This window comes from Corvus moneduloides, chromosome 1 (assembly GCF_009650955.1).
Source record: "Corvus moneduloides isolate bCorMon1 chromosome 1, bCorMon1.pri, whole genome shotgun sequence".
NCBI classification, from domain to species: Eukaryota; Metazoa; Chordata; class Aves; order Passeriformes; family Corvidae; genus Corvus; species Corvus moneduloides.
The window spans coordinates 142445800-142461823 of NC_045476.1; the positions used below are offsets into that span (position 1 = coordinate 142445800).

Consider the following 16024-nt stretch of genomic DNA (forward strand, 5'->3'; position numbering starts at 1 on the left):
TGTTTGAGACATTCAAAATATACACACTTTGCAATATAATTTCTATTACAATGGTTTATGACATGGTAATACATAGTAATAAGGCTAGTGGAGCAAATCTGCAAAAGTTAACTCAAACATGAACCCACATACTTCCTATTAACATTTTTACTATAAACATTATTTTTTACAAGATTGTTTGAAGATTACAGTTTCTTATTAGCATTTCATACAATCAAAAATCCAAATAAGCATATTGGGCTTGGATACTTTTATTTAACAGAAGGAAATGGGGGAAAGTGCTTAGCCATCACATTTCAGCCACCATGAAATTTGTTATGTATCTCCACCAAGAACAGTCTATTTAATAGAGGATTTCAAACAATCATCCCAGGCCAATGGAATAGGAAACATGAGAAAAAAGACAAAAGAGAGCATCTCAGATATATATTGCAGACAATGAATGTGGTTTTTCAATGTGTTTCAAGCACTTCTTTTTCAAATTCTTAATTTGGATCAATAAGAATTTATCTAAAGTCATAATCCAGAGATCACTACTATTCTCATTCTTTAAATCTCTTTAACCTTACTTTATTTCCCACGTATTAGTAGAATTTAACCTTTTGAATTTTATTCTGCTGTGTGCATAAAAATTGCTAGTTTTAGCTTCAACAATGAAGTTTTAAAATGTAGAGATTTTTCATTAAATAAACTTCAATCCAAATTAAAACATCTGCACTTCAGTTTCCTGAACTGTTTTTACTGAAGGAATGGAAACTTCTAAACAATATCAGACAGTTTGTGCGTGGATTTAGGCAGCTTTTTAATTTTTCCCACATACAGTGGGAAGCATTTGATAATTCGGTATTAAAGTGCTTTGTTTAATGATAAGATTAAGTATTTTTAATACTCCCATGATGCCCAATGTCAGCATTTACTTCAGCTTTTACAACAGATTAACTCTATCACCTTAATATATACTACAGCCTCTTTTCATATCTTTACTTGCATATTAAAGCCACACAAATCTCATTGGTATGTGGGGGAAAAAACTGAACAAGGGGAAAAGTAACTAAAATAATGTCCTTCTAGATTTCAGGGACACTAACAGTTTTATTTTCTTTCTATAATTTGCCTAAATTTAGTTTGCTGGTTTTCTTTTTTTTTTTTTTTTTACATTGCTAACCAGCTTTTAGGATACTAATTTCGGCAGCCAGCTTCACAAGGAAACACCTTTGTAACCTATTGAAAGAGTTCCTTTCTGTATGAGGAGCTTCACACATGTGATGGTGTGATTCTTTCTACCTTACAAGGAAAATAATAACATTATTACCTCAAGCAGGTAAACACAACACTACCTCACTACCCCAGTATCTTGCTATCCTAACTTTTGGGGAAGAGGGTGAAAGAAGACAACAGAGGGCAAGACAGGGAATAAATCACTAGCCAGTTTTCCAATCTCCCAAAATTCTGCCATTATCAAAAGTAAAAAAGAAGAATCCACTCGAATTTACCTTTCAGTTAGCATGCTGCATCATCCACTCTGAATTAAGTTAGAGATTAATTACAAGGCTTGCATTAGTAGCAATCAACATATTCACTCAATCCTTCTGAAATATGTTTTTAAGTTACTATCAGTATTACTGTGAGCCTTTAAATCCTACACACTTCTTAAACCAGTAATTAAAAACTTAAGAGACCTTAAAGGGAAGTAGTTTTATAAAGTATGTTTATTTCCTAACTTAATTCTATAATTAGTAACACATGTAAAAAATTAAAGTGTTTTTAAGAACTTTTCAAAGTCCTGCATAGAAGCTTTGGCCATCTCTGTACAAAACACCTCATCAGGCAAGGATACTAGCTGATCCAGAGAGATGTAGCTGGGTTGTGCTGGGTCATACTGGGCCCTTCCCAAGAATGCAAGAAACATATGCCTCTCTCTGATCCGTAATAGCTTTGAGTTGAAAACCTAAGAAGAAAAAAGGGAAGAAGTTTTTAGGTTGTCTAGATTTCAGACTCTGAGGCATTGAAAATAAGAGCCTTTTTTAGACAAACTGAAGATCTAGGAAGAAAACAAATAATACACTTATTTTCCTTTAATTTATGTCAAACACCAGGTAGGTTACATTTATACATAAGTTATCTAAACTCTAAAAAAATACTTCAATACGATATGCTGACATACACACACAACAGAAAACAGGGAGTGATACAAAAAACCTACTGTGCTTGAGAGTTGTTTCTATAGAACAACTATATTACTTTTGTGTAATCAAAGCCAAGAAAGTGGAGATATTCAGAAACAGGGAACATTTCCCTGTAGCATCAGATTCAAATGAGCATTGTTACAAGGACGGCATGAAGAGGTGACCACATGGCATAAGACAAACAACAAAATAGCACAGTGGCAAGGGCAGAGGTGAGTGGCTGTGACTCCTGTCATGATAACACAGCCAAAAAGGCACAGTGTGGTGGTTCAAAACAACCCTTTGTCTTCTGCTGCACAGCAATGCCTACCTTTGAAGATACCTGCCACAAAAAAAAAAAAATCTAGACAGTCAAAAATGAGAACAATAGTAGGGGAAACACAAAGAAATCAGCAGAACATCTAAAAAGAGAGGGAAGTGCGGAAGACAAGATGCACAGCTAAGTCATAAAAGCAAAGATCTAAGTTCATTTCTGAGCAGTACAACAGAATAGAGAGAGATGCTATAGAGGAGATAATGGTGCAAATGGGAATGTTATACAGAGCAAGCAGAGATTTTACTAAAAGAAGAGACTACATTGATGAAAGAAGAATTCCATAAGGATGCAAACCAATTTGAAAAAGGAGGGAAAAACAAAACTACTGTTCCTCCTATGCCTTCCTTGAATTTTAAGAGGGAGTCAGAAGACAGGAGAACAAAAAAAACCCCAAACAAACAACACTTAACCACCATTTATGGAGATAGCTGACAGAAAGAATGGTTACAAGAGCAGCTGTAACATCAGAGAGAATTTGACCCAAAAAAATACCCTGTATACTTCCTATTTTCAACATTACTGTCATTCAGGATAGAAGCAAGTACATATGGAGACAAATACGCATTTGTGAATGCACAAGTTAGAGGCCCAACCATATACAGACTGACATGCACTACCTGTATCCTGGAACTCACAGTTTTTGAGGATGAAAGGGAAGAACAGGAAAGAGAGGGAGTGAATGTGCCAAGAACAAGGAAGAGAGGAAATTCTCCACTTACCCTTCCAAACAAAGGGAAGAAAAATAATGAGGTGAACCACCACAAAGCCAACAATAAGACAACTGAGAAGGAAGTGAGCAAAATTTGTGGCCACTTACAGATCAAGGAGGGCAAAGTGACACAGGTGAGCATTGGAGGAAGCATCCTTGTTAACTAAAGATATATTAAATAGCAAGATAATCAAAAGCCTGAGGAACAGTTTTATTCCCCCATACAATTTTGGCTTTCTAGCCGCTTAGATCGTCTATTGGACTTGCTTTAGAAAGAAAATTACTGCTGTTCAGAAGCTGTAATTTGTGCTTTCATTTTTACCTGGTAAGAAGATAGTGCAACTGCATGTCAACATTGAATGAAGTGACTAACACTTTCAGATTTTAATTTGTGAGGAAGTAACAGTAGTGAGGAGGTAGAAAAAAGACCCCAAAATAGTAATCAGGGAACTAATCTATTTTCAATCCTGTGGTATTTTAGCAATTACTGCAGCAATAAGAAGACCAATGAGAATCTGACTGCCTAATGGACAGAACTTCTCTTACCTTTACACTGTATTTTCAGATCCTAAAATCTCTAAAGCTTATTTTTTAAGTAGACGGACCTAAAAGAAATGTTAATATGTGTGTGTGTGTGTGTGTGTATATATATATATATATATATGTTATCTAATGAACAGATCTGCATAATCTGTCTTCTCTTGTGTCTCTTAGGCAGGATTTCACGACAGGCAAACCCCTAAGTAGGCAGTAATCTCTCTTGCATGAATACAGAAGAGATGAGCATGACTACTTCTGTTGAAAACATAAAAATTCACAAGAGTGGGGGTAGTGATGTCACATACGCTATGGGAAAAAAAGCAGCTCTTCCACACTGAAATCTTCAATGGTTTCTGGATTGCTAATAAAAATTATCCCAATTAGAGTAAAAGCCACAGGCTAGTTGAAGAATTCACATATGTCCTGCATACAGCAAAGCTCCACCTTCAGCACATTAGTGAAGCGGCTGTGACAAGAGCACCTACAGTTTATTCCCAGATTAACAGCTCACCTGAGGAAAGCGAGTAAGCATGTGGTGGGGAATACCCATTATGTTGTGTAAGTAGTCAAATGTCTGTTTGAGTCTCTTTTTACTTGCAGTTAAAATCTTGGGAGTTTTATACACAATCTGTTGAATTTCATTACGTTGAAAACCAAGTTCAATTTGACAAACCTGAAAAAGAGCACAATTTTGTCTTCATAAGTCAGCTACAGGAAACTTAGCTTATTTTAATGCACCACTGAAATAAACTAATGCAAAATTCTTCTACCCTTTGTCAAACAGCAACAAGAAGGCAAAGCACAGTAATATCTGCCAGTCCAGTTCTTCTCAAGTCAGACAATGCAAATTATTTATCATTCTGGATTAAAGGGTAATTTGTTTATAGAATATCCCCAAAATAAAGATGACTGCTGTGAATGTTATGTATTTTTCAGCTTGTCTGAGATATGAAGAAAAAAAATGCGTCTCCATATGTATGGCAGTTACAAGCATAAAAATTCTCTCCTAGGAGTCCTTTATAATTTTCAATACCAAGCTGTCAAGAGACTTTCTTCTTATGAAGCTGTTGAGCTCTGTAAAACACAACAATCAAATAGCTAGCGCCTACTTTTGCTAATGTGCTGCCTCTTTTGCTAATGTATCCAAGTTACATTTTTATAATAGGGAGTATAATTTCTATAGTCTTCAACTTAAGACTGCTGAACCTAAAAGAGATGTGTAGAATATGTGGTGTATTCAATTTATTCTACAGTTCATTAATGTCTAAAGTAAGATGTCTTTTTCAGAGAATGCTTTGACTTCAATTATGATTTCCCAAAAGGAAAACAAAACACATTTTTTCAATAAATTCAGGAGCACTCCTCCCAAAGTGCAGAATGGCAAGCAATTCATTGAGTTGTTGAGAAAGAATTCAGCATACAAGAGTATCTGTTAACTCAGTCATTTCTTCTATCCTCCAGTGACACTTACAAGCAGCTTGTTTTCAGTTATGAAGTGGGTGTGCTTGCCAGTTAACATAACCAGACTTTCATATCAAACTAAGGCACTTCGAATGGCAAGAAGGTAGTGTTTTTGTTTGCCCAGTTTGATGTGCCAGGACTGCAGCTCTTTTCCAAAACTGCTTGTAAAAGTCAAAGGGAAGGGCTTACAATCTGGGTTTCAAATTTACCTTAGGACTTACAGGGAAATGTTTCTAGAGGCAACTATAATCAGGTCTTTTAACTCCTGGTTTTAACTTTTCTGCTTTATAAATATTTGTGCACCACACAAAATACCAATCAACTAAGACAGCATTCAAGTATGAAAATAAGTGTTTGCCCACGAGTGGTATCTTCCATGGACCTGAGTTGGCAGGGGTAACTTCCTGCATCAAGGTACACAACCGGAGTTAAAACCCCTGTGTTAAATCACAGCAGATGTAAAGCTGGGCCCACAGTAGAGGTAATTGTTGCAAGAATCTTGAGCTTTTATCTTCTACTCTGTGATGTGAAACAGCTCCCTCTTGACATGATCGGTGAGCTCAAGTGTAAGTTGCTTTGACTGCACTCAGTTTGACAGCAATCATATTTAATATTCAATAACTCTCTAGGCGACACATGCTAATATCCTTACTGTGTAAGCCTCAGCAATACTCAACAAAGTATGTATTATTCCCACAATAAGCAGTAGAAATGCAAGCTTTCAGGTTCTACCCTGTCAGTGAATCTGTAATTGTGCTTGATAAAACCCTCAGAGGATGGACTAAGCCATCCTTCAGCACATTTAGTCCACGACTGGTATCTTATGACAAGCGTTACCAGCTACGGCACTTGTTTCTAAATAACAGTCCATTCAGAATGAGGGATACAACCTCATCATTTCTGAGCTGTTGGTACACGATTTCACTTTCCAAGTACTGTCCCTCCCATCACCAGTTTAGGACATACAGGTCTGAACACAGATTCTGAATCCAACCCCTTGAAAGGCTTGAGCTTTTAAGAAATAGTAGATTCCAACAGTGAGGACCTAAAAATCCTTCCTCTCTTTCCCTCTCTCACACATTTTAAAAATAGAGGTGCTACACTGCGTATTTCTTGGTAGGTAAACAAGATAGTCACATAGAACTGAGGATCTTAAAAACACATTAATTTTAATAATGGAACCCTAGCCTTTGGAAACACTGTGTGTTAAAAAGAAAGCACTATTAATTAGAACAGTCTGCTACTTTCCAGTCTCCTCCCTTACCACACACACATTTCAGATTGCAAGATTTCTAGTGTTTAATAGTTTCAGAGCAGAGAGTCTGTCTGAAAATTTTACATTTTGATTCATAGTTATTTGTTATAGGATAATGGAATTTCACAAATTGTTACAGTACATCATGCTGTTTGGCCTCAATGGCTTTACAGCACAGTAATTAAACCAATACATGGTTACATTTTCAAAAGGGAAAGGAGTCCCCATGGGTTTGAAGTTATTTACCCAACAGTTGTTAATAACGACCATCTGCTATCAGACAATAGGTGTCAAATGCACATTTTGGCAGACTAGTTACCTGCCAGGAGAAGAATCAACTGCACATTTCTTGCTCCTAAATACTTACGAACAATCCTTGAAAAAGACCATAATAATTAAGGGGGAGAAAAAAAGACTGAGTATTTTTCTACTCATTAAAAAATGGGTAACAATTTATGTCATCATATAGCAACTTTTGGCAGGAAGGCACTACGTCACAGTAGAAGACAGAGTAAGATAATGCTCCATGTATTGGGTAAGCTTGCACACTATAGAGGAAAATAAATTGTTTAACAAAATCTTCAGTTATTTTATATCACCACTAAAATCATTTCATTAAATTCTTTCTGTGCACGATCCCCTCCAGGAATTTTATCTTCTGACAACTCTTAAACCATATGGGTATACAATACACTTCTAATATCTATTCCTAAGCTCACCTGAAGATTTTCTTTTACAGGCTCCAATTTGCCAGTCAGTAGCCTTGGAAGATGAATTACCAGATCCTTTGTCTACAATCAGAAAAAAACACATAAACAAAAGAGTATTACTGAAAGCTTGTTTGTAAATTTATCTGTGAAAGAAAGATCCTATATAAACTTTTTTTTGCAGCTGGAAGAGGGATGTATTTTATTTTATGTGTACACCAAAGATGAATTTGCATGAAGCAGCAGTATATTAAGATGCAAAATATTACTCAAATGTGTTTTGGAAAACAAAAATAATAAAATTGTTGTAAAGCAGACAGGAAGAGGGAGTAAAAGCATGCATCAAAAGGAGAAAGTATGCTCAAGTGCCCATTTTCTCTCAGCCCTCAAGTTGTTTCTTCCCATCTTTTTAGAAAAAATAAACAACACACTACACAATAGAGGCTATAAAAGGGTTTTCCAGTGGCAGTGGAGCTAACTTCAGGATCTGGTTAGGCCATAGTTTAGCAGCACTACAGGAAATTACTCCGCATTCCCTAAGGTGTCTGATTGCTTGTAATCCACCCTGAGTACAAGGTAGTGACTAAACCCTTTTCTGGGGAGTTCTTTTACCTCAAACATGGAAAGGCCAGCAACAGGCACTGTAACAGCTATGGCTGCTCAGCTAATAGAAGCCAATAGAAGAACCCCAGATTCCACTTGGAATTTTACCTTCATTGCAATCCCCACCTACTGCAGGACACAACTAACACCGCCCACTCACTCCAGGCAAGTGCAGCTACTACCTCCCCTGAAGATCCCAAAGCAAGGTGCTGAATACCTGCTGAGCACTTAATGTGGTATGCACTCATGAGCAAACCCAGAGGTCACTCTTGGTGAGCTGAGCATATAATTTGGCATTTATCTTGATATAATATTCACAGATTAGAGTATTTTTTAAATAATGAGTTAAGCATGTTACAGTATCTTAAAGAGATGAAGAGCACCAAATAATTTTCCAGAAGTTAAAAAAGCTGCTTGCTGCTTCAGTAATTTAATTCAGTCCTCTGAACCACCTCAAATAATAAAACTGGACATACACATGCTTATTTGACACTAACCTGTAGCAGGTCATCTTCAGAAACTGTACTTCAGGTCCTTTGAATGTTAGGTGTCCATATCACTTCCACAGACAGTTAAAACCATGTTACCCTCCTGTAACCCTCTGGTGACATTACTGATTGTAACACCGTGTTTGTTGATAACGTCCAAACACTTGGAGTTATTCATATTCCAAGACCTTACAACTGTCACTAAAAAAATACCTAAACACTTCAGTCTTTACCTTTTTTGCACTGAGACCAAGTTCATTTTTGAAGAAACCCAGTCTGTTATCCAGTCTTTCCACTGAAAACAACAGCAAATATGGAGCTCTTGAGACCATCTGAGCAATTTCTGACTTACCAAATTTTTTTGATTTTAGGTAAGCCACTCTAGAAAGAGAACAAAAACAAAATAAAATCCTGTGATGAAAATTTTATTGCCTCCATTTATTCAGTACTTGCTTAAATTCCTCAGTGATATCTTATAAACGGACAGATGTTCTAGCATTAACATGCAACCCTGCCAAAAATAATTAGAGTGAAATCTGCAGTTATCGTAAAAGCAAAATACCCTCCCTTCCAATTAATTAGAAGAAAAATAAACCTCAGAGCAGAATGTCAATACTGAAGACAGATTTTAATTCCTTCCAGCTGTACTTAAGCAGATAACTGTGTTAACCTACATTTAACTACCAGCCTGTCTCCTAGATTGCAAACACATTAATAGATCATCATAGGGTATGGACAAGAAAATATATACAGCATTTTGCTATTTTAATGAATTCCATTTCTACTGCTGAAAGAACGGAATACTATACCTCATACATCCCTGTTTTGCCTTGGAGTAGCAATAATCATACAATGATGCTATGTGTAGAGATATTGTTGAAAAATACATTTCTTCATCAGCTGAAGTTACGTTTGCTGTAATAGATCCATACTTTCAGTCACTGGTCTAATGAGTGAGTAACAAACATCTGGTCATCAGAAAGCAAAAGGAGTTGACTAAAGTTTTGAAGTTTAGCAGAGTTTGCTTGCTTGCTTTCTTTCTTTCCAAGTCAAAACTTTTTCCAAACTTTGTTGAATTCAGTGAAAGTGAAATCCTATACCAAGTACTACTTGTAGTAGATGATTATCATAGCTCCAGAAAAAAAGGAATGAAGAGGGGAAATACAGCACACAAAGAGACACAATTTAGCCACATACCACCACATAAAAAACTAAAGTACAATTTGGAGAGGTTTCATCTGGTTATATACAAGAGTAATTGCAATATGAGAAATATTTCCAGTCAGATCAACTTAGAGCATACAAGAATTGGTTTTATCTGGTAGTAATTAAAATACTAAATGGATTGCAGAAAATTCTGCAGAAGCAGATATTCAGCAAAAAATGGGCTCTCTGTTAAACCATGTCTTGTGGAGAGAAAAAAAATAAAATTACCTTCCAGTCACTACAACTTCCCTCTTTCCACAAATGCTCAAAAATGAAGCTATCACAAGCCAAAAACTTCCAGACGGAAGATATAAGACCAAGCTCTAGAGGACCAATTCCTAACTGAGCAGGCACCCCACCACAGAAGGTAGCAGCCTAGGCTCCAGACAATGACAATGGAACTGGCACAGCTTCCAAGCATCCCAGAAACAGCTAAATGAACAGATTAAAAATAAAATCTTTCGTCTGTCCTGACTCCACTCGCTTTCTGTTAACAAGTCATTAAAATTCATTCCTGAAGCATTTCTTCCTGGAAAGGCAAGAAACTTAAAAGAGGGATGGCAAGATTGTAACAACCTGACTCGAGAAACTAGTATGTTAAAGGAACACAACTATCCAACGTGGCCAAAGTTTGAGATACATGTGTGAGTGCTGGCACCAAGGTTAGCCCTCGTTCTACTACAGGGATCAGCAGTTCTATGTAGCATGTTAACAGTTTTAAGTCATCACTAACACCAGTGTAAAACAAAGCATCTGGTGCAGCTGCAGTACAGACACTGATTTGCAACTGTCAAAATTGTTAGGAATTATGGAATGTTTTGACTTTTACAGTGTTTATCTGAAGTAAAATGCCAAACCTATTGAAATTTGTGTTTTGTTTCCTGGCAACATGGAATCCATAGCAATAAAACATTCCAGAGTGATGTAACCAATACCACATTCATTTGCACCGAACTGTTTATGCAAAGGTGATACTCAGCTTTCAAAAGACAGCTATTTGAGACACACTCACTTCACAGCCTTTACAGCACACTTATTTTAAAGCTTGCAGGAAAGCATTCACCAGTGGCAAACTTACTGAAGAATCATACTGCAGAAAATTAGCAAGAACCAGATTGCTCTGTTTAGCCCCTACTTCACTAACCAGCCACCACCACAGGAGTGTCACTGAAAATAAAATATGACTTCATGGAAGAGTTAGGATATTTATCACAAAAAAACCACAAAAAACCACCTCTCTTCAGAAGAGCATAAGCTATATGCTCTGATATCTAGACTCAAAACTACTGCTGGAAAATGACACAGGGTTTTTTGGGGTTTTTTTTATATTGTTTCTGAAAGGCCACTTATGGAACAGGAGGTTAGAAGAACAGAGGGGAAAGAAGTCAGGTCTACGTTATACAAGAGTCTACTCATGTGCCTGTTTCTAAATATCTGTACTTCCAGACTTCTGTTTCAGACAGAAATGCTACTACCTGCAAGAGCCAAGACAACAGATTTTCTTCTCTGGGATTTTTGAATACTGGGAAGTTTTGAGTTCATTAAGAAAGGCATGTACATACGCACGAGTTGTTCTGAAAAAAACCATTGAATTTGGAGTAATATTATAAATAAAAGTTAATTTTAAGGACTGAAGAACAGTTTAGGGCCATACAAGTGTGAATGAACACAGACACACACATTAGTTCATTGTAGTGCTGTGTTCAGTTTCAGCTGGACAGCAGGAAAAAAACATCACCAAAACCTCCTGCTGCTATTAGATGTCAACACAGAAGAGATCTGGTCTGCTTCTTTTATTGCAGAATTCATGATTTCAAATTGTGACTGAAGAGTTTAATATTGTTCTACAAATTTATGTAAAGCCTCAGGGATGACATTTTGGAATGAAAGCTGACATGAGTAAAGCAAGTGGCCTAAGATGGCAAACTGCTTCCCCTGTGGCAGAGAGACAGGGATGAGCAGTAAAATTTGTTGATAGGCAGTTTTCAGGTGGATGAAGGTGCTGACTTATGATACCACCACATGTTAGTGCCAGCAGATGGGGAGGCACAAGAACACGGAGCCAGAGATTGAGTAAGAACAGAGGCAACACAGGTTCCTTCAGACAAGGTTAAGCCAACTGGGAAACCAGATCTTCAAGCCAAGGGGCTTAACACCCTGCTGCTACTTAAAAGGCTCACCTGGTTTCTAAAGATTCCAGGTCTTCAGCAAGGATATATGGATTTTTGGTCAGGAAAGGTCCCAGCTGATTGTCTTCTACACCCACATCCTTAAGAAACAGAAGTATTTTTTTTACATCTTTTTCAAAGTCCAAGGTCAGTAAGAGCTGACCTGCCTTTTGACGTTTCTCCACTTGGGATAAGTCAACCCCTACAACAAACAGAAATTGTTTTAATTAAACACAGACCCTGCTTTCTGTAAATGTTTCACAAAGGTATGTTGGAATTTATAGGACTACTCAATTTTTTGCACTGATTTTGCATACTTTTATTGCTCAACACAGCAAGGCCACAACACCTTGTTTATTGTGGAAAGACCCCAGATAAAATAAGCAGTCATTTTAGAAGCTTTTGCTGAGTTTATTTTTTGAAGGAAGACATTTGCAGTGAATCCTGCACGTGCCACATTTAGAGACCTGCTCTTGTTGCACAGAAGTTTGTGTGCATGAAATTTCCCAATCTGTTACAAAAGGGAAGGGGACAATTTTGCAGTGAAGTGACTTTGTATACTGACACACACAGCAATTTGTTACTATGTGAGGACAGATTCCCCCTCTCAAATAATAATTTCTCCAACCTCTTTCTAGTATTCCTTGCACATTTGGGCAAGAAGGTGGTCAACAACCTTGAACTCAGGTATCTCTGTAGTCCAAGTATTTTTTGATGAGAAGTAAGGTTCTCTTCAATCCCTTCCCTCTTGCCTCTCCAGTGTGCTGTGCCTCACTCCTAAGATTATGCATAGCAACCATTCTCTTTCCTTCCTTCCAAGGATGGAGAGCTGCAAATTCTTTTGCAGCCAATTAAAGCATCCTTAACCAGCCCAAAAGAAGAAAGACCAATTAAGTTACACAGTCCTCCCCACCTCCTGAAGCTGTGGGAGATGCCTCCTTCTATCACCCACAGCACAAAGGTGCTTTGTTTCCCAGTAGTATGGCATTGCTAGTGACACAGTCCCCTCTCTTTGTCCATCTACCCTGGATAACATCCTGTTGCTTTTTGCTATTGGTCACTGTTGCCATTTTCAAGTTTACAAGGTAACCAGTAAGAGCAAAGCACAAAAGATCTCCAAAGCTCCTGTCATAGGCAGACCACACAAACAAAATCACACATACCTAGGTGGACAAGTTTCTCAAGGGTTTCTGAGTGATCAACATAATCTCGGAGCGTGGAAGACTGAATGGGGAGAAGAGGTTCTGCAATGATCTGTACAGCTTCTTCCTCGGAAATCACTTCCAAAGCAGATGAAGGTGGGATGTCATCCCAGTCTAAGAAACAAATATAGAAGACCCAAATGCTTTTTGTGAAAGAAAGTTGCTCCCACCAAATGCTACACAGATCTCTTAAAATCCTTTTCAAAATGCAGGAACGCTGTACATGTGATAAACAGCCAACCTATTATTTGAAAACATAAAAACATAGACTCTACTCCCAGTTTTTGTCTCTGTTCCATCTCCTGGTCACTGCCCATCAACTTTTACTCATATGGCCAAATCTGAGAGTAGTACCCAGCAAGCCTGCCTTCATCCTGCTGCCTAGACTACTGCAGACAACAGATCACATCACCTTCTGCAAAAGGTCTTTCATGTCTTCACAAGTGCACTCTTGCTTGATCATAGCCAGATAAAAGGCTACTGCAAAGATTATTTTTCATAACCTGACAAGCCCACTACTTTGTGGCTTTCCTGAATCTGATGCCTGAAATGCAGCTATTTTAACTTTCATAGCCAACTCCAGCCAAACTATCGTGTCTTATCCATTACAGAAAGGCAGCTGACTGCCACTATCTCTAATAGCAAAAGGAACAATTTCCTACTCACTAAGGTTTCAAAGCAAACATTATTATGCTTGTTTCCCCTTAAGTGTTCCAAGTCACAGAACTCAGTGTCTTTAAAAAAAAAAAAATTCTCTAAACAGATCTATTTTTCCATTGATGGGAGCTCACAGCAGTAAGATTAAGATTACCATTTGCAGGCTGGCTGCTAGCATCCACCTCAATCATCACTTTGATTACTGATCAGATGCCCTGATTATAAACTCCTCAGGAAGGGGATTTTCTGTGCCCTGTACCTTTGTATAACGGCTTCCTAGAGACCAGGGTAACACTCTTGCATGTCAAGAAAACAAAAGCACACCAGAACTCTACTCATGCAGATTCCAAAGTAATTAGGATGTGCCTAATGTTCCAGGAAGAGTTGCACAGACTAGTTCGATAGCTGTTGAAAGTCTTGTCACTTCTTTTTCTCACAGCCTCAGAAACAAAAGCACAATAAAATGTTTTCAGCAACGTTTACACATTAGACAGGAACTTCCTAGGAATCTATAGGAATATCAAGTGTTTTCTTTCAACTTATTGAGGATTGAACCAATATACAATATAGTCAATTCCAGAAGCATGCATGTCTTTTATTGCCACTTTAAGGTCTTTATACTTCCTATTGGGAATCATACTTCAAGTTACCAAAACCCTCAAAAGTTATCAATTGTGTTTATTCCATTATATAGACTGTCAACTGGGCAAAACACTACACACACACACACACATTCTCCAGTCAGTCTGCTGGCAGATAAAAATCTGGCATGTGGATAAACTGCACCACAGATGCAGCCACACACAAGCTGGCTGACCCATCATTCTGGACCAGAACTGTTTCAGAACCAGCTACACAGACAGGTCTCCACTGCAGCATTGAAACAGCCCAAAAATAAGCTCTGTACAATCCAAGTTGGCTGGGCTCAAAGCAGAATCTGAACATACAAGGCTGCTTAGTAATTCAGAGCAAGTTTCCTCAGCATACCCAAAGTAATTTGAAAGAATGGAAATGTTATAATCCTCATTTAGATAGAAGTAGGAAAAAAAGTGAGTAAATTTCCTCAGGGCAACAACACCAAGGCAACGTTGTGTTTATCTCCTTTCGTCTCCTTTCCTCAGAAGACAGTTGGACGAGCATTTCTCATCAGGGCAGTGCTTAAGGAGGCTTTACACTGCTGCCTCCTGTTGTTCATCCTTGATCACTCAAACGGCTGTGTTGTGTGAGCTGCTTGAGGCGTGGAATCTCCCAGCCTCGCTCAAATGAAAAAACCAAAACCAAACACCCTAAAAACCCCAAACCAAAACCCTTTTGTTTGTACCAGTACATCTGTGAGGAAAAGGCAAACGCTGAGCTGATGCAGGTAGGGTTATGAAAAGTCCTTCAAACGGCAGCTCCAGACCTACATTTTTACCCAAAACGTTATACAGTTTATATCACTTTAAAGGTATTCTTTGCATGCTTCATTGACCATAAAAATCTGAATTAACTACGAAGCTAATAAGAAGTGAAAGTCAGGAACTCCAGATACATATTCTAGGCAAGCAGGCCAAAAAAGGAGAACCCAGATGGGGTTAAACCGCAGCATACTAAAAACATAATTTGAAGATTCGGGAGAAATGGTATCCCTTAAAGCCTCTTACCTTCGTCCAGTGCTTTTGCATTCAGATCAGGTAATGTTTCTGCTTTTCCTTGTTCCAGCTGTACTGAAGGCAAGTTACTTTCGGGAGAAAAGAAGGATCCATCCCTGGCGCTGTCGGGCGGGGAACAGCTTCCTACAGAAACGTGCCTGCATGCCTGCAGTCTCCACAAAACATCCTCGTTTCCAGCGGGCAGCACAGCCAGCGAGGCAAGCTCACGGCAGGCCTGTGCGGTGCAGCCGCGACTCCTGAGCCTCCGAGTAAACTCAACAGCACGGGCCGAGTTCAGCAGGCAGCACCAGCGGGAGACCTGCCGAGCCCACACAGCCATCCTGCACCTCAGCACAGCATCCTGCTGGGAGAAAAGGAGTGCGCAGTGACACAGGCGCTGCCTGCCTCGCCGTAGAGTCGGCAGCGTGAATCCCCTGGTCGTTACAGCAATTCCTCACTACAAAGCACAGGTAGCTGCCTCAAGGGTTTGAACGGGCGACAAACAGAGGAGCCGGGTCTGAAGGCCACCGCCCGCCGCCCTGCACAACAGCCGTTCCCTTGGGAGCACGGGGGAAGCCCAGCCAGGACCTAAACCCTCCCGGGAGGACGGGGCCCTCCGCGTAAAGCCGAGTCACCGCACACTCGCCACAGGGCGGGAAGGCTGGGTTGGGCCGCGCTCGCCGCCCTCCCCACGCCGGCAGCAGCTGCGCGCAGCCTGCGGGAGAAGGGGCAGTGCCCGGGACCGGCCCGGGCCCAACAGGAGCCGCCATCGCCTCACCTGCGCCGCGCGGCCCGGCCCACGTGCGCGCCCCGCTGCCCGCCCAGCCCGGGCGAGACCACTCGGGAGGAAACGAGGGGGGAGCAGGCCGCAGCGTCCCCGCCTCCCCCCTCCCGC

At 39.4% G+C, this 16024-nt stretch overlaps 1 protein-coding gene across 2 annotated transcripts; it reads right to left on the reverse strand.

Annotated features, from left to right (window-relative positions):
* Positions 1-36: 36 nt before the first annotated feature.
* MTERF3 (mitochondrial transcription termination factor 3) lies at positions 37-16006 on the reverse strand. Of its 2 annotated transcripts, none has more exons than XM_032129874.1 (8): positions 15908-16006; positions 15142-15490; positions 12803-12955; positions 11652-11841; positions 8499-8646; positions 7187-7258; positions 4263-4424; positions 37-1948 (listed from the first exon to the last, which is right to left on the reverse strand). In XM_032129874.1, exons 2-8 carry the CDS (start codon positions 15467-15469, stop codon positions 1754-1756), a joined length of 1248 nt encoding a protein of 415 aa, XP_031985765.1. In that variant the 5' UTR covers positions 15470-15490; positions 15908-16006; the 3' UTR covers positions 37-1753. The 2 variants fall into 2 exon arrangements, with proteins under 2 accessions (XP_031985765.1, XP_031985773.1); XM_032129882.1 differs by having other exon boundaries at positions 15142-15493.
* Between the last annotated feature and the right edge of the window lie 18 nt (positions 16007-16024).

Coding starts and splice junctions, on each gene's coding strand:
- MTERF3 (XM_032129874.1), bottom strand. CDS start 15,469: ATGGCTGTGTGGGCTCGGCAGGTCTCCCGCTGGTGCTGCCTGCTGAAC. Junction 11,842..12,802: donor TGAGAAACTTGTCCACCTAG/GTATGTGTGATT, acceptor TGTTTGTTGTAG/GGGTTGACTTATCCCAAGTG. Junction 8,647..11,651: donor CTGGAATCTTTAGAAACCAG/GTGAGCCTTTTA, acceptor TTCTCTTTCTAG/AGTGGCTTACCTAAAATCAA.